Source organism: Sebastes umbrosus, chromosome 10, assembly GCF_015220745.1.
Source record: "Sebastes umbrosus isolate fSebUmb1 chromosome 10, fSebUmb1.pri, whole genome shotgun sequence".
NCBI classification, from domain to species: domain Eukaryota; kingdom Metazoa; phylum Chordata; class Actinopteri; order Perciformes; family Sebastidae; genus Sebastes; species Sebastes umbrosus.
The window spans coordinates 15,626,672-15,646,371 of NC_051278.1; the positions used below are offsets into that span (position 1 = coordinate 15,626,672).

The following is a 19,700-nucleotide window of genomic DNA, read 5'->3' on the forward strand; positions in this document are numbered from 1 at the left end:
AGTCAAAGTTGTATTTTCCTCACGATGTGAATGTGGTTGACCCAGCAGGGCTGCCTCCTCTAACACACAACCGTGTCACTGCATGCTGGTTCTGAGCTGCGTCACCACATAGCCACGCCATGCCTGCAGAGACACTACAAACAAATTGATACCTGTGGATGCAGAGTGTAAGTAAGACGCTGTGGTTCTAGTTGATGTGACAGTGTAGCTTAAATGGACTACATTTCTCCTTACTCGCTCACAATTGGCTCTACATATGATTAAGCGTCAGTTATTAAATAGACTAGTGCAGTGCCCATCCGAAACGGGGCGATTACTTGACCCCCAGAAGTTCTACTTGCGGCGTTGTCCAGAACTGCAGTATGGATGCTTGTACTCCTCAAGTGTGAAGTTGATTGGATAAACGGTTCTTGAGATACAGACACACAGACATTCCTTCCTTTATTGTTGGATGATGTTGCTACAGCGCCACCTATTGGCCAAATGGCACCAAATTTATCATGGTCACTTAGACATCATATCTACACTGGTCCATTAAATTTGGTTGCAATAGCACAAAGCATTCAGGAGATATGCAATTTTTTGTAATATAAGCCCATGCCCACAGCATTTGAGCTAAATTTGAAAGCCAGCTGTATCATAACTGTATGGAACAGCAACAATCCAAAATAGTTACTTTTTCCGGCTCGGTCCAGAGATGTTCTGTACCAAATTTGGTGACGATTGCTCAAAATGTGTAGAAGGAGTAGCAAAAAAACTCTTTGGACACAATTACAAATGGTGGAAAATCAATCTTGATGCAAATGGGCGTGAATTTTGTTTTATGAGAGTTACGGTTCATAAGTTACAGGCCAAAATATAAAGTTCATTGGTATAGAGCCACCATATGGACAAATTGCATCACATTCAACACTGCAATCCCTTGGGTCCCCAGCAATACACCCGCCAAGTGTGAAGTTGATCGGATGAACGGTTCTCGAGATACACAAAGGACATACAGACAGAACGAAAGAAAGAGATTCCTCGCTTTATAGATAGATAACCTTCCATTCTCTCATAATGGTACATACTGTATGCTGTATATAGATCATCTGCTTTCAGTGTTTTGTGTGGATTTCTCCAGCATGCAATTCTTTCTTTCACATGCATATTTTTTTGCCATATTGACCCATACATGTATTCACTTGATGCCTGTGTACATTGATACACTTCAGATGGTATTGTCTCGGTGTATCTTATAGTCTACAAATTGTGGGTGCGCGTCTTGTTTTGTACATCGCCAGTGTCATCTCATGCATGGCAAAACTACTTTCACATTTTATTCAAAACATTCAGAAAATGCTTTGAAAAACTGGAAAAAGAGTAAGCGGTAGAAGTAGCGAACACTGTGGGGAGCAGTGTCACCTGGCAGCTCATTCAAGCTTAGAGGAATGTTATAGAAAGCCCAGAGCAGTGGAAACAGCTGGCGGTGCTGCTCAGTGACTTTCTCCCTCTGTCTGTACTCTGCTGGGCCTGTCGTCCCTGTAGACGCTACCAGGGCCACTCTTACAGCATGTGTACAGCAAAACAATCATCACAATGTTCTTGTCCTTCAGTATGAGGCCTTGCGTACTCACTCACACACCCACCCACACACACACACACTCACACACACACACACACACACGCACACACACACACCTCACCTTCTGTTCAGTACAGTAAAGCTGTAAAACAATGTGTGCCAGCAGGCTGAGAGATGGCTTTCCAATTAAGTGGTCTTTTCTTTCACTCGAAGAGCTTCCTGACATTTGAAGGCGGCCTAAATGAATGTAGGCTACTGTACTGTCTGACTGTATGTAATACCCCTTTCACCTCGAGGATTCAACCAGGGTCTAACCAGTGTTGGTTGTGTGTATGAAAGGGTTAACCCACATTGATCAACTTGCCTTTGCGACCCAGGTCGAGAGGTGGGTCAGACCAGGAATGTTTTCATGAACGACGGACAAGAAACGACACAGATGTGTGGCAAGACTTCGAGGTGCGGGACCGGCCGGCCGCGTTGAGGAAGAAAAAAGCGGTAGATGACGGGACGATGAGGGACAACGTAGCGTAACGTTAAACGAACGTAACAAGGCTGTTGAATGAGAGAGGCATCCACAGTTACGTTACACGAAAACACACTCCGTTAATAATTACCCGATCACCTCACGGTACCACCAGCTGTACGCGCATCTGTTTTTAAAGCATGTTTGCACAGCTTCTATTTGTAACGTTACCTTTTTTAACTTTTTTATCTTTCCAAATAAACCTGCAAAAAGATCCATCTGTTGCCTGTTCCATCTGTCATAAAGTAACAAACTCAGTCCCAGTTCATTACATTATCAAGCAATTAGCAAACTAAATGAAATATAATCTCATTTTATTATGTTTGGACAAACTCTTACATTATTCAACAGCTGCCACATGTCCAGCTGAAAAACTTTAATAGGTCTATTATCTTTGCTGGGATGGTGGAGTGAGTGAAATATACATTTCAGTCTTCATAAATGTCTAATCCTTTTGTAAATGTTGCCTACATTATCATATTAGATGGCACAATATAGTCTGATATATGATAAATGGGTACTGTAGATAGACAGAGGAAAAAAGGTTCATGTTGATGAATAGATACTGTAAATCTGTATGTTGTCTGTATGTTTTGCAAGGGTTTTAAAGGGTCAGATAGCCCTGGTCCAACCCTGGTCATTGGTGTGAAAGGGGTATTAGTGTGTGCATGTGCTGTATGTGCATGTCTGTAGTGTGACTCTGGGAGATGGAAAAATTTCACCTGCGTAATGATTGACAGTGTGTTGAAGCGCTGAATGAAAATGTCATACTTCATGAGTCACTCAAAGGGTCACCTACTCATACAATGGAAAGAAATGGGATTAATTTATATACAGTAAGTTCTATGCATAAAACATCGGAGAAATTTCAGCTCTTCTTGTTCCGTACGAACTCTTATTAAATAATTATTTTCCCAATCAGCATATTGCATGTGTGCATGACGCTCTGTTGTCATCCTTTCTAACTGCTCCTCTCTTGCTCTTTGCCCCTCCGTCTGTTTAAGTGTGACAGCATCTCAGTGACACTCACAATGGAAAAGCTCTTTGAAGGCCAAGTGTATGAATAATCACTAAGACACCCCTAATCCATTTTTTAAAGAAATGAATATTAATGCACCAACAACTGTATCTGCTCGGCATGCGGCAGACGATTCCAGGTCTTCAAATAGCTCCCTCTTTCAGACTGGGGCTTCAGCGCAGCGTTAGGGGATCACTCTGCACTCTCTGTCACCATGACAACGCCAGTTCCATGTCCGAGTGGGTGTACACACTTCATTTAGTAATCCTCAGCGACCAACATGGGAACAGCTGTGTGCGTGCTGAGAGGGTCCAGGCTAGCAATCATGCCAAAATACACTTAATTACTGAAAATGTGGCCACTCTTGTGGGTATTATGGAGTTAGTAGTCGAGTGGCTGCGGCTGGCATCTACTGTATACAGTACTTGCATTTTTATAGAGTAATTTGGCCTTTACCTGAACTGGCACAGTCGCACTGGTTGTTGCCTGCCTTTTATAGCCGCAGTAAGTTCACCGAGATATGTTGGAGGAATACAAATACACTCACCTGATTAATGTATAAATCTATTACTGCTGAGAATCATCACGGAGACGTGTTAACCTGCCTTAAGTTTCATTTTAACTTTAAAAACTTAGTCATTTTAAGCCAAACCATGATGTTTTTTCTAACCTTCTAACCTCTAAACCTAAATGGTTTGTTACCTAAACCTAAGCAAGTGTTTTTGTTTGAATTCACAACATTAACCAAGTGTTTACTGCAACCATAAAGTGACGCCAAAGGGTCCTGACAAAGCGTTGGTATGTGATGAGTTTGGATGAGAACATGTTGGAAACACACACATTGTACTCTTTAATGCAGCCGTTTTCCCCAGTCTTACAGTTTAATTGTAATGTGTGACTCCAAACCTAAAATGTTATCTCAGTTTTTTATCTTTATATTAACATTTCAGCACCAGTGTGTCATATTTATCTTTTTAAACCTGGCTCAGTCGTTTCATTGGTAAAAGCTAAGTTACATCATCTGATGACTTTAGACCCGACGTGATGAAATTTTAAAAGACTTGCAACTCGACTTGGACTTTAACACCAATGACTCGTGACTTCACTTGGACTTGAGACTCTTGACTTACAAACACTTGATACCTTCCCTAAAGCCCAAAGATTAGAAAGTATGTTATTTATAAAGTATTGCACGAATCAATTAATTTCCCTTAATTTCCTGAATCAACTAACGTTAACGCTGTTCATTCGCAGCAGCACTTCATTTTCCAGATCCACTTTGTTTGAACCAATCTGACAGCATCTAATCAAGTTGCAGGAAAGAACCATGAAAAACTAGCTTTATGTTACTGAGTGGCAGTTGGAAAAAATTATACCAAAGCTAATTTTGTTTGCGTGCAAAAACCATGCGTTGGTCGACAAACAACGAATTGCAGTATGTAAAACGTTTGGGTCGAAAATTGCAAAGAGACATTTGGTGACTTGGGACTTGACTTGGGACTTGTCAGTCTTGACTTGGGACTTTTCTCAGGACTTGTCAGTCTTGACTTGGGACTTTACTCAGGACTTGTCAGTCTTGACTTGGGACTTGTCAGTCTTGACTTGGGACTTGTCAGTCTTGACTTGGGACTTGTCAGTCTTGACTTGGGACTTGTCAGTTTTGACTTGGGAATTTACTCGGGACTTGTCAGTCTTGACTTGGGACTTGTCAGTCTTTACTTGGGACTTTATTTGGGACTTGTCAGTCTTGACTTGGGACTTGACTCTGGACTTGTCAGTCTTGACTTGGGACTTGACTTTTGACTTGTCAGTCTTGACTTTGGACTTTATTCGGGACTTGTCAGTCTTGACTTGGGACTTTACTCTGGACTTGTCAGTCTTTACTTGGGAGTTTATTCGGGGACTTGTCAGTCTTGACTTGGGACTTGACTCTGGACTTGTCAGTCTTGACTTGGGACTTGACATCGGGACTTGTCAGTCTTAACTTGGGACTTGTCAGTATTGAATTGGGACAAAACGATGACTTGGTCCCACCTCCGTCATTTAGTAGAAGAAAATGTTACCACTCATTAACCCTGTCCAACCCTTTCTCTGTCACTATCTTGTATTTTGAAGTTGCACAGTAGGTGAAGAGAAACCTAAACAGGGTGCAGCGTTGCTCTGTGGCCCCTGTGTTTACGCAGGTGGATCCTCACCTGCCAAAACTCTAACGTGCCGTGTAGCGCTCTGACACACTGACAGTGAGTTACATGTACAGATGAAGGCATGGGAAACACTGGAGAGCCCTTTTAAGCAAGATGCCATCTCTCTTTCTTCTTTTTTTTCGCTCCATGGGCCGTTGAACGCTTTGAAGAGACAGCTTCGTGATTGGAAAAAGATAGACGTGTCCTCTCAGTTCACAATGACTGGCACTTATTTGCTGTCATGTTTGGATGTGTGAAAGCAGTCATTAATTAAAACCAGCATGAATAGAAAAGTTTAAGGATTTGATGCTTTATTTTGACTGGTTGTTTATGCTAAACAATGTTTTACAAGAGCATGACATTATAGAGCACTGAGTTAACTGTAGTATATGGGACTATCACAATAATTATGATAATAATAATAGATATGTCTTCAACTCTCATCTTCATGTAGTTAACTCTAAGTGTATGTATATATGTAAACGGACAGAAATCTGCTGCTGGACTCAGTCAGCAAAAAATCCAGGTCTGAAGTGAAGCCAATGCGGAAGTGCCTTAAACTTCCACTTTGACTCCTCTGGTTGCAAAAGGAAGTCCTATATTATAGAAGTCTTTGAGAAAATGAGCCTACTTCTCACTTGATTTATTACCTCAGTAAACATTGTAAACATGAGTTTATGGTCTCAATCACTAGTTTCAAGTCTTCTTCAATACAGCATGATGTTCATTTAGTAAATTATGGTCCCATTTAGCGTCAAATAGACCAGAAAACAGGGTATGCTTTAGGGCGTGGCTACCTTGTGATTGACAGGTCACTACCACGGTGTTGTCCAGTCTGGGAGTTGTCTGTGTGTTCGTCTTGCAACTTTAACCCCCTTCACATTGTGTTTTCAGTTTGTGAAAGTTAAATGTAACATTTTGGTCGCCTAAAAATGTCTTGTTCAGTGTTCGGTTGTACTTAGCTCCCCCCTATAGTGTCACTTCTGGTTGCAGAATGTCCCAGCTTGTGTTGTCTAGCAATTGTTAAAAGTGAAATACCTGCGTCGACGTGCCAGATTAGCGTGTGGCTAGAAGTCAAACATCCTTAAAATGTTTTAACCCATAGAGAGCAATATAAGTATAGATTTCTTCCCCTTCCTTGCTACATCGTTGAATTTCCCTTTTAATGACACTCCTTCTTGAGCTTTCCTGTGTTTTTTTTCCTTTTTGTTTTGTTTATGTTTTTTTGGGGGGAAAAAAGCAACAAAAGAAATTCAATATATTAATACATACAGACGAGAGATTTCAGCGAGAGCTGTGTGACTTTATCGATCTTCTGTCTTCAATTTGCTCTGATGCATTACACTGTAAAGTCTGTCTAAATCAAGTCTTATAACACAGAGACAGGCAGTTGTGTCTCCTAGATTTAAGAAATCCCATGTTATTGCCAGCTCCGATTCACTTTCCTCAGGAACAATTTTCATAAAAGACCCAGCATTCTTTGAGATGGTGCTTTTACTGATATTATTATGCAAATCACTTTTTTTTCTTAATTAAGAAACTATATATAACAGTACATTTAAATTGCTTGAGCCTTTTCCTTGTGCTGATCCGCCCTTAACATTGTGAGTTAGAGAGTCACTGAGCTACTGTACCTCTTGACTTTTAGATGATCTGACTGATTTTCAGCATCAGTCACAGGAATTTATAGAGACACTTAATTCTGCAAAGCCTACAGTCCACTCTCCATACAAAATAGTGGCTGCTGTTAAATTAAATTTTGGCTGAATTTCTTAATGGACTCAAAGTGATTATGTGCTTTGTTGACTCTTAAGTGTTGAGGATAATTGCCATGGGCAGCACGAAAGTGGTTTGATTATTGTCTGCTGGCTCTTGTGAATTATAATAGATATAAATGAGGCTCCCATATCCACATATCTCTTCGCTGCTAACAGTCGTTGGCAAGAATGGGACCATTCAGGAGCAGTCACACTACAGTAAACGCGTTCAAGTCTTTTGGAATTGTTATTATGTGGAGTGGTAAAGCAGCCTCAAAGTCAGCACAGGCAAGTAAAAATGAAAGATTGATTAGGCCATGAAGTGCTAGTCCCTCTCTGAAATAGCACAGCACTTCTCTTCTAAATGAAGTCTAGATATTTCAAAAGATTTTTTGAGTCGCTAAGAAAGTGGCGTCTTTGAAGTGAGCATGTACCCTTGGAAGTTACAGTATTCAGCTGAGGAATATTTTCGTAGGCTCGTCTAAGATGTTCACACGGCTTCAAAGTTGGTGTGGTAAAGGGGTCATTTCATGTCCAGTCCATCCCGAGCAGACCAGGCTTACCGAGGATCACTTGCCACTGGGGATGCCTCCATCAGGATTTATTTTTTTATTTTTTTGCTCCTATTCTGAAACTTTTACTATCAAAAATGTGCTATTATTGAGTCCCTATCTGATATTTATATTAACTAATTAATTAATTATTATATATATATATATATATAAACTGGGAGCTGGTTCCACAGAAGAGGAGCTTGATAGCTGAAGACTCTGGCTCCAGTTCTTTTGGAGACTCTAGGTACCTCAAGTAACCCTGCATTCAGTGCAGTGTTCTAGTGGGGTAATAGGGCACTATGAGCTCTTTAAGACACCATAGTGCCTGACCATTAAGAGCTTTGAAGGTGAGGAGAAGGATTTTAAATTCTATTGTGGATTTTACCGGGAGCCAGTGCACAGAAGCTAATATGGGACTGGGAGAAATATGATCTCTTGCAGCATTATGGATCAACTGGAGGGTCTTAAGAGACTTATTGGGGCAGCATGATAATAAAGAATTGCAATAATCCAGCCTAGAAGTAACAAATGCAGGGACTAGTCTTTCTGCTTCTTTTTGGGACATGATGTGCTGGATTTTTGCAATGTTGCGTAGGTGAAAGAAGCCAGTCCTTCAAGTGTGTTTTATATGGGAGTTAAAGGTTCTATCTATATGACATTCAGAGCATTAATATAGCATCAAACAACTATTTGCTATGTAAAGATATTGAGGTGTAATGTCTACCTGAGCAGAGAATGAAGTCACTCTCCCTCTGAGTGTGTTGTAATCAGAGCTTTGTTTACATAGTGGTGGAAGAACTACTCAGATCTTATCAGTGTAGAAATACTCTGTTACATGCAAAAGTCCTGCATTAAAAATTTTACTGAGGTGAAAGTACAAAAGTATTAGCATCAAAATTGCCTCTGTATTGTTGCGGAGTAGACATATAAAGTAGCAGAAAATTAAATACTCAAGTAAAGTACAAGTACTTTAAAATTGTACTTACAGTACAGTACTGGAGTTAATGTACTTAGTCACTTACCACCACTGTGTTTACATAGCCGGGCTGTCCAGGGCTTTTAGTGCATGTGAGTGCATGTGAGCGTGCCCCACTGGATAGCTCAGTTTCACGGTTAGTGCTGTTAACGTCGTTGCTATCCGCCCGATAATCCGTTGCCATGTTGATAGCCGTGTGGAGGCAATAGATATGCCCTGAATTTCAAATTTAGCACCTTTAAAGGACATACAATATTCTGATCAAAGATAACTCCGAGATTCCTTACGGTGGTGCTGGAGGCCAGGGCAATGCCATCTAGAGTAACATATCATTGTTTCCTAATAACATTGCCTAAAGGAAGCATATATAAAGTGAATAGAATTGGTCCAAGCACAAAACCTTGTGGAACTCTGTGTGACTAACTTTGGCGTGCATGGAGGATTCATCGTTAACATGTACAAACTTAGATTGATCTGATGAATAGGACTAAAACCTTTAAGAGCAATTCTCCATTATACTTGCCCCATTAATCTCCCTGCTGTTAGAGCAACATGACACTTTCCCAAACAAACTAAAGGACAAGATAAGTCACACACTGAGGGTAGACAAAGGCATTCTAAACTCTTTTGGATAATTGTATTCGATAATGCATTTTTGCTGTGATTTCTTAACACCATGACAGGCACGATAGTACTGAGCAAAAAAGATAAAAACAACAATGTCTGTCTGACTCCGCAGCTTACTACATGCTTTCCCATTTCAGTGCTTTTTTATTGACTTTCAAGAATTGATGGGAGAAATGTGTGCTAATCATGGCACATTAGAAGTCTAGAACTGTCAGGCATAATGCATGCGCTGTGGCACATTTCTTCCATTTAGACTGAAAACGACTGAGCAACGGTTTTAAAGACTCCACTGCATCCCTGTTAGGGCAGTTTGTAGTCAGTAGCAAACCTGCCCATGCTGGTCACAGTAACACATTCAGGCATATGCTGAGGAAAATAAATTGTTCATGTTTCACTTGTGGTTTGTGTTCTAGGATGCAGAATAAAATATAAAGTGTGCAGCCTTATATCATCACAGCACAGTAGGCGATATCATCATCATTCAAATCTTATAAAAAAGGAAACTCCGGGATTGTTTTTGTTTTGTTGTTCTTTTTGTTTGCTTTTCTTTGCAGAGCCTGTGGGCTCATGGGGAGAGAAAACACCGGTTTGAATGGCAATCATCAGTCTTTGCTGGTTCAATTGTGTTACTGACCTCGTAGCCCCGAGCAAGAGACCACAATGAACAAATCCAGTGGAGATATTGGGAGAAAAAAAAAGCTGCTAAAAACCATTGCTGGGAACGGAAGCTCATTAACTACTGGTGGAATTGGCAAGGCGAGGGTCTTGAAGGATGTGTGTGCAGCAGTGGGGATTTTTGTTGTGTGATAAAGAAGTGTTCTGTTAAATACCTTAATGACTTATTTTGTATGCTCAGAGAAAACTATGCTCGGTGTATTGTAATTCTGTAGTTGTGGTCTGTTTCTTAACAGGTTATTTTTTTAAATGATTGGCTTTTTTATTTCCCCGTCATTGGCATATTTCTTAATTTCTTTTTATAAGTGAATTTATTTTTTTAAAAAGGTCAGGGCTGCAGAGTCTGACTTTTGAAGATTTGAAAATGTCTGATATTGACTGATTAATTTGCCTTCACCATACTAAACGAGAGCATCCCTTTAATGCGTTTCATCAGGACTTGCCTCTTGATGTTTTTTCTGCATCCGTTATCATCCCCGCAATCAAGCCTTACCCCCCGAAGTGCAAGAGGGCCGCTCTAGTAATCTTTTCAACCCTGCTAAGATAGAGATTTATGTGCCTCTTGTACGGAGGTTGCACAGAGATAATGGCATACATGTGTCGGTATGTGCAACGCAGAGATACGGATACACTGAAATGTGTCTGTCAGCTAATGGATGCGTATAATGATGAAAGCTGAGGGTACCAGGAGAAAAAGGAACAATGATGATAAAGACCCACGTTGGATGGATGATCTGCCAGAGCTTTCCAAACTCTTATTGTAAACAATGTCTTTGTATAATTGATGTATTGCAAAACAGTGCGGTCATAAATAACCATTTTCTGAGTCTTCAAACACATTGGAAAAATAACATATTTGTTATATGCTCCGTATCTTGAAGGTTAAATTACCCATAGCTAATGCACTACACTGACATGCCTCTATTTGCTAATATTACTTAACTAATTAGAATTATTTGTATTTCAGTGTCCATGCAGAAGAATTATGATTTAATAAAGTCCCTACAGTTTACAGCAGAGAAATGGCCTGTAACATCTCATTACAAATATCCATTGGATTTTGTTGGATTTAGAGAATGACTGTGCATTTTCCTTCAAACAAAAACAAAAAAACTCTCAGTTCCTCCAAGACCAAGGGCAGAGAGGTCGTTTGTGTTTAAGTTTATGGAGATACTGAAGCAGCTGTCAGAGTGTTTTGGAGCTCTACAGCTACTAACTGTCCTTCCTGTAATATCCCTCCTTAGTAACACGGTGAAATATGTCTTTCACCTTACAGAAACACAGCTGTATAAATATTTATTTGATGTGGAAGTGTGAGGACACGAGTGGAGACATCGGTACTGGTGAGATAAGAACTGTTTAAATTTTCATGAATTCACCAGTAGTCTGGTTTTTGGCGCTTGCCCACACTCTAATTGGCATGTTTCCGTTCTTGTAGTGAAGAACTTCATGAATTATGCACGAAAAACAACTTACCACGTGTCCCATTATAACCGCATTGTGCTGTGCAATTTTCGGCCTGCTATTCTGGAAAAAGACAATACTTCAGACAGCTCCATTCTCATTACAGCCCAGCCTCGGCTTAGCTGGGGATCGCCTTGTTTCCTACTTTTCCCAAACACAAAATCTCACCCCTTAAGCAACACTGGTGAAAGCCACTTGATTATAGTGGTTCCCCACGCATTTTATCATCCTGACCTATTAAGCAACCAGACATACAACTGAGAACTAAATTTAATCTATAAATGATTTATGGTCAAGTAGAGTAGTAATATAGCTTACATTTATTCAGTGGGAAAGTGAGGCTAAGTGTTTTATATTAGAAGTAAACGGTGAGGTTAGGTGTAAGAAAACACACGAGGCTGCTGTGTTTTCCCTCACATGCCCTCACCTGAACCAGGTTTGATTTCTCAGTATTCATACTTCCAACATGGTTTAATATTTCAGTGCACTGAAATGGGGACTTGATGCGCTAAATTGCAAATGTATGACTCACAGCTGATCTATATTTAATGGGCCATGAATTGAGATTCACCAGCCAATACTGCTGAATGAAAGACTGCTACTGTACACTCTGAAACCGTCTGCTTTTGAATAAACAGAAAAACATTCATGAGTCATCATCAAGGGCATGTGATTGAATCCAAACCTTGATGACCTTTTTAAGGAATTCTCAGGTTTATAGCACATTTTTATACAGTCATGTTTAATTAAATTACCTTTTATTGTGCAGTTAGTTTGTATAAATGCAACACCTGAACTTGAACCTCTCTGGAATGCTCTGTGGGTGATGCAGAGATGCTTCTCGTTTATTGATGTCGACCTGTCCTGTCCAATACTGAGAAGGCCAAGGGTAGTCAGGCAGAATGCGGGAGATTATGTTTCTGTCAAGTCACTGCTTAGATTCTCTTATTTTCCTGTCATCACTCCTATGATTCAATTAAGAAGCTGCATTCCTCCGTCTGGCCAGGCCAGACGCGGAGACCACAGTGATTGACAGGTAAAGACATTACTATGCGAAGGGAAAGAGAGTACAGGGAGAGATATGAATATTTGAGGAGATGGCATAAAAGAATCTTGTAATTGATTTTCTATCTAAGCTGCCGTTTCATTTACTGAATAAATGCATTCATTTCAGGCACTGGCTTGTTCATGCCGTCCCCATTGTCTCATTGTGAGGACAAACTTAATCGTATTTTGTGTTTGATGATGATTTTGCAGATTCTAAAAACTTTGCTGCTCAGCTGCACGGCAGCATTGTACTACTAGAAATGCCGCCAACCGTGTAACCTTGCTAGAAGTAAGCTGCGCTGAAATGAGCTGTGTGTGTTGTCCCCTTCCGACAGATGTGATCCACACCGTGGGCCCGGTGGCCAGAGGTCATGTGGGCCCTACCGAGACCAATGACCTCACCTCCTGCTACCAGAACTCCCTCCGGCTGATGAAAGAGCACGACTTGAGCACTGTGGTGAGTACAGTATACGCCGCCACGCTTACACTCATCTGAGGAGACATTTCTCTCTGTTCTGTGCAGCTTGAAAGAAAATGAATTATGTGCTTCTGTGTTGTTTGTCTGACAGTGAATAAGCCTTCAGTGGGAAAAGCTGTGTTTGAAATGTTTTAGGAAATTTGGAAAAGGTACAAGAACAAAAGGATTTAGCATCTTTCATTTCAGATACAGTTCTGAAAAGCCTTAATCTTCTTTATTTAAACAAAAGCAACAGAGAACACAAAAAAATGGTAATGTTTCATGTTTGTCAAATGAAGGCTTTTCATGTACACTACTTTGGCTTGTGACTAAATGAAAGGCAGGCCTTTGCATCCACCACTCCATAATACTGCCACTGTCTAACTACACACTTTTTCCTTTTATCACTGTTTGAGAAGCCACTTTTAAGTTAGAAAACTGTGACCTTTCTTAAATCCTCTAAAGGTTTTCACGTAGGTTTTTGATTTATTATTTTTTGCTTCCAAGAAATTAAATGTCTAGCACCAAAGAGTCATTTTAGATGTTTTGATTCCCGTGCATGACTGTACCACCTCTGCAAGAAGCATTTTTCTGCTTTAAAACATCGGGAAAGCACAAGGTTTAGTGATTCATAAGGGCTTTAGATGAGACAATGCCCACACAATCCACAGCTGGCAGCGGCTGATCATTCACACACTAGCCTGTTCTGGACCGTATGTTCCAATCTGGTCCACGTGATATATGGATTTGCCCTGCCCACAGAGGGTAAACAAATCACTATCACACCAAATAGACACAAATCACATTTTCTGCACCAGCCTACTGCCCTGCAGCCTCATCAGAGGCCAATCAATGGAAGTACTCACCAACAGAGAGAGGAAAGCTTAGATGAGTGCCAGTTTCATTAAAGATGATTGTGACAAATTCCTGCTCTGTTCATGACTTATTACGGTTTGAGTGCGACAGACACCTCTAGATAGCAGTTAAATGGATTGTGAAGCCAAATGACTAAAGTTGTTGTGGTAAGTTTTATCAAAATCAGGCGCATCCATGAAGATATGATGAGCCACAAACATGATATTACATTACAATGTCATTTAAACAATAGAATAATTTACTGTGGTGGGCTTGAGGCCTACTCTACAGCGCCGGGCCCCTCAGGACCTATTGCAGGAACACGACACCAGCTTGTCTGCTTTCATCCACAAATCTTCCAATCCTCGCTTTGTTTCTGGCACATTCCAAAGATTTATTTAGTTTAGGCCTATCTCTTGATTTATTTATCCAATAGTCCATATATTTATAAGAAGCAGAGTTTCTGTTTTTACTGGGAGCTGCCTGGATCCTGTCTAATGTATTTATACAGCTGCTCTGTGTTGGACAGCCCTTCAAAGAAAACAGTGGTGTTGTGTGATTGACTGGCCTTGTAGGATGAGCCTAGTCATTACGTTATCTTAGCCACAGTCCATTTCCTCTCTTCTTGCTGCAAGGACAACAGGAAGTCTTTTCACCGAAAGCCATATAGCTGTTTCTTCAAGCAAGGATGTGGCCTTGATTCAGTTTTACCCTAGCCTGCCTTGATACGCAAGACTTACTCGAAGAGAGGCTCTAAGGGTTCTCGAGCCCTAATTCTTTGTTAACAGACAGTCTTGCGGTCTCTTGGTGCAGAGCACAATGAGTCCAAGTTTTTGGTTAGCTGATCAGCACTAAGCTCATTTTGACTCATCTGAAAGGGTCTCGCTGTGAGTTTTGCTGTGTGAGAGAAACAAGAGATCCCACCGAAGGCGGGCACCCCGCCAAGTGGGTCTAGAAAATGGGCAAAAGAGGGGGGCTGCATTTTGGGAATCCTAGACGGTTGGCTCCCTAATGGGGATTCCAGGGCATTACAAAGGAATAGGAGTCAAAACAAAGCCTAACCAAAATAAACTTGAGCATGAAAGATTAAAAAGAAGCAGAGCTTGGTAGTTAATCCCTGTTTCTTAGAGCTCAAAGCCACCCTTTAGGCTACGAAACAGTGAAGCTACCACAGCCATCTCATCAAACTCTGACTGTAGCACGTCAAGGCGGGGACTTTACTGGGAATACCACTGAATTTCAGGGCTGAGAATACATTTCCTTTACCTCAGGGCAGCTCAGTGTGTATGACTGAACATTTACCAGTATCCCCAGAAGTCAGACATTAGATAGAAGAGCCTTTCCGGTCTTGATGTGCATTTCCTGTCCCTAAAGTATAGTGATCAGCGTTGCACTGATTTACAGCTCTACTGGGACGGAACTGGGGAAGATGGAAAATGTGACTTTTAGGCACCCTAAGGCAATTCCTGACTGAGTTCACTGGTTGTTTCTGAGTTTCTATGTTGTATTCTTACCATTACTATAAAAAATAAAACTAATTTGAAAGTAATAGCTTGAGTGAATATCCTGATCATGAGGGCATTCAAATTATACCCTTGTTTCATTGTTTTATTTTTAAAAGATAATTGGGTAAAATTACAAATTTATGTAAACTGTTGCAGGCCAAGTTCATTTTTTTTTTTTATTTTCTTAACTCTCAAGGAGTTCAGAATCAAGTGTTGCATTAGAAATCTCCACACAAAACTGTAGTAGCTTATTTTTTATCTAAAGGCGTGAAATTCACACTCATGGATGCTTTGCCAAGCCGATATTGGCTGAAATGTAAAGGCAGATGTGCACGTTTGTTTGTATGACTACCTCTGGCCCACGGGGCAAACAGTATAGGATGCCGTTCTAAGCCTCACTGAGGGATGGCCTTCAGATGAAAAATGACGATCAAGCTGAGCCAAGAAACCTGCCGTTTAACCCCCACACTGAAGTCGAGAGCTATCTGGAACAGTCCAGGCTTTAACACCCTCGCTCTGTCTCACTCTGGATAAATATCCGATAGCTGGATGGCCTATTGAGTTCTGCTTTCCAAATCATTTGGCTGCAGTGCATGTTGGAAAGTGTATTCGTGCCCATGTGCATGCATACACTTTTTTTTTTTTACGTGCCTCTTCCTGGGGCATATGAATGTGCCTGTGTGGTGGCAGCGCTCTTTGCTCATTTCTTCCCTGCCTGCCTAGAGGACTCTTATGCTTCAGTGCTTTTTTTTTTTTTTTGCTGCGGCTGAAAGAGCAGCAGGCTGTCACAGCTCCCTGGGCTCTGACTGACCACAGCCCACGGCCAGGATGCCAGGGTTGCCGGCAGGGCTCTGCAACATCACACAGGGGAGCCGTGGGAGCTGTGCAGCCTGTGAGCAGAGCTGCAGCTCTGGGCTGATGAGCAGCGCGTTGTCAAACAGCCCCCTCCTCTGCTCAATGCTTGTTACACTACAGTATGTTGTTTTGCTTCCAGAGGAGGCTCAGGTGAGGAGCCAGAGAGGAAATGTAGCTAGAAATATGGATTTTTGGGTGGATTGATTCTAGACATGAATTGTGATAATAATACTGGCCTCGCTGGTCGAAGGAGTGAAGATGCTCTAGCAGGCCATCAATATTTGCTTGAGCCAGGACATATTAAATAGGTCTCATCATGGTTTCTCTGATATATGGAGCATGCCATTATTATGGTCCATTCGGAAACAGCTGAGATTGTTGGGGAAACTCGCTACTCAGCAGTACCATGCTATAATTTCAAAACACAATGGATGGATAAAAAAGATTTTCTTTAATTTGTTTGTGTGTCAAGGTGCCATGCAGTGCGAAAGACATGCAGATTTTTAACCACTTACTGAGACCTGCCTGCCAATCACATCCTCTTCTAACTGAAAAAAATGATTTCTTGCAATCAAGATTAGGCTGGTGAAAGACAAATTGTTTACCTCTGTGTATGTGCATTTTAACGACACACTCATGGCTATGTGTGTACCGTATCCTTGTACAGTCGGACCCTGGGGTGCCTCCTCTCCAAAGAGCCGGAAAGCCATACAGTACACGGAGCTGAGGAGACGGTTAATGCAGGTCCCCTGTCTTGGTTAGTCATGGAAGGCTGCTCAGATTCTTCCCTGGAAGCAAGCATAGCATCTGTCAGACAGAAACAGACAGACTGTGTGGAGGGGGACGCCACCATCTGGAAGCCATTCAGCCTTAGACTCTGTTTTTGTTTTAGAGACCATATTAAACACCCCTTAGACTGTGACCTTTAGACTAAAACGAATAACCATGTTTACCCAAAACATCATTATTGTTTCATTAAATTTTGCCTTCCTTTTGAGGATTTGCGGAACGTTCTGTTGAGACAAAATATTTTAGTCTGGAGGGTAGGTGTCATAAAGATACAGCGAGCATTTTAGTTGTTGACTAATGAGCTTGTGGGCAACCAAGCCTCCTTTTTTGTTCATAATTTGACATTGACAGGCCACAATTTGATGCTTTTTGAAAGTATCTGTCATTAAGCTATTTCTGGCAGCGTGCAGTGGGCTGGCAGCTGTCAGTGTGGACGGTGACAGGGTCGCAGACTGCATTTAGTGGCCTCCTCTCTGACTCCCAGGCGGCCCTGGAAGTGTTTTGCAGTCATAACACACTGGCTTCGAGGAGATCCAGCAGGGAAGCCGCAAATTGCCCGTTGAGAAAAATGCTGAAAGCCAAGTGGATTGGAGATGAATGGTGTAGAATGATAGGATTAGGCACCCTTCTCTGTGGGCTTATTCCAAGGCTGCTAGGAGCCTCAGCTCCCATTCATTTTGCCCGACAGTGTTCCCGAAATGCATTCCTGCAAACAATATCTTACGGTGACACATCAGCATGCGCACCCTGCTTGAAGATGACAGCTGATAGCCCCGACTAGATAATCAGTTTAACATGACAGGGACAGCGAGTGAAGAACAAACAAACGCTGTATCACTGGGATAAGTGACCATGCCCCCAAGGTGTCTCTGAGCTAGACAACACACTGTGGTTTGGAGGGCAGGTTGACTTTTTGGCCGATCGGTTTTAAAAGCATCTCCTCGCTCTTGTTCTCAGGAATTTTATGAAACACACTGTAGATAACTTTTACTGTTCCACCTTTATTAATGTAGGTCACCGGTGATATTTGAAAATGTGTTTTTTTTACTGCTGCATTTAAGTGCACTGGAGGGTCTTTGTCATTATTTATGTTTCCAAATACTACCATATCAAACTTAACGACTTTGTACTCCACCCCGTTCCTTTTTGGTTTGCCGACTCCCCAAGTGATTAATTAATTTCCATTTATGCACCGAACAGATCATGCACAAACTTTTCCTCTATACGCTTCTCTACCCTTTCTCGTAAATTATTGTCCGCGAGTGCAAGCGGCTCCAGATTTAATTATATAATGGCTGAGAGAAGTATAGAGGCCTGGTTGTGCACATACTTGGCTTCTGATCACAGCGAAGTAAACTGTGTCATTAATTGGGATAGAAGAATGAGAGGTTTACTGCTGATCTGCTTACACAACGCTGTTGGTCTTTGTGTCTGTATCGCCCAGAATTCCATGTAGTTCATGCTTTGGACTCTATTCAATCTCATTTTCTTTATGACAATATTTGGAAAACTTAATTTGCAGATTAATTGTGGACCACAGACCTTTACAGCCAGTTGCAATCACTGTATGTAGCACAATTTTCAAAGTGAAGGAAAAAAGGTGATTTGGCTGATGCTCTACACAGCCCACGCCTATTATCAGTTTTTAGCAGTCTGTGCACTTCTGCCATGTACCTTTTGATTGCTGCACTATGCTCCAAATACCTGTGTTTAATGAAGATAAAGCCCCATCCGATCTCACAGGAAGGCGTATAAATAGCACGATATTACAAAGACATTCCGTGTGTCATTTGTACGCCAAAAACTGTGGTAATGTCCACAGTTAGGTTTAGGCAAAACCTCATGGGTTGGGCTTAAAATAAGTACATAAACTAAGTAAAATACGTAGGGAAACAACGTAACATAAGTACAGAAAACATGTCACAAACGTCACTAATGTACAAATCAAAACACCGATCTCAAGCACCGTTGTCCTAGTTGAAAATGTGGCGTTTGTTGGACCCATTCACCAACCCTCCATACATAAGTGGTGTTTCTAGCTTTTTTATTTTACATCACTTACTCTAAGCGTAGCATTTTTACACTGATGCATTTAAATTGCAGTCTGTACAGACTACAAGGCGAACAAATGACACGCCAAAAGCAAGAAAAGCGTTCTTATTGTACGCTAAATGCCTTGTGCATTATCGTGTCATTCATACGCCTTTTCGGTCGAACGGGCTGAACAGAAGAGTACAAAGGCCAAATGCTATGAAAGAAAGAGACAATGATACAACTATTTGCTTCTAATGTCAGTTGAAAATGTCTTTCTTATGCCCATTTTTTGTCTCACATCTAAAAGGAAGCATATTGGTAATTACTTTTGTCGATGCTCTTCTCTAAACCAGCAGATATAGTTTATTTGTTGGGGTTTTGTTTCAAGATTTGTATTCTGTTCTACCTGGAAATCATACTTTACTCCTTTGGTTTGTTTTGATTCCTTTTGTCAAAATGTAAGCGTTCTAGCAGTTGAAGATAAAGACTAGAAACACACCTAGCTTGAATGAAATCCCCCAATCAGCGATTAGCTGAAATGTGTGATTACAACCCAGCCCTCTCTGTGGCCCTTCAGCCAGTTGTTGCTCGTAGCCCACTGCCACATACAGTATACCTGCATGCAACGCAAAGGTTAATTATACTGAAGCTCTCAAAAGGTCATGCTGCCATTTAAATTAGCCAGTGCTATTTGTCTGATCCGAATCATTGGCAACACTGGGCCAATTAGATCCAATTACACTGATAGTGGTGGTGGTGATCTGCCACCTAAGTCTAAGCTAATGGCCATTGGAACCCCAATTACCCCAGTGCCCTG

General features: G+C 41.2%; 1 protein-coding gene across 2 annotated transcripts in view; it reads left to right on the forward strand.

Annotated features, from left to right (window-relative positions):
* macrod2 (mono-ADP ribosylhydrolase 2) overlaps positions 1-19,700 on the forward strand; it is a 454,175-nt gene that overhangs the window by 306,264 nt on the left and 128,211 nt on the right. For both annotated transcript variants that reach the window (XM_037782351.1, XM_037782352.1), the window contains exon 6: positions 12,724-12,845. In XM_037782351.1, the coding sequence (XP_037638279.1) occupies positions 12,724-12,845 (122 nt within the window). The remainder of the gene's footprint in view (positions 1-12,723; positions 12,846-19,700) is intronic.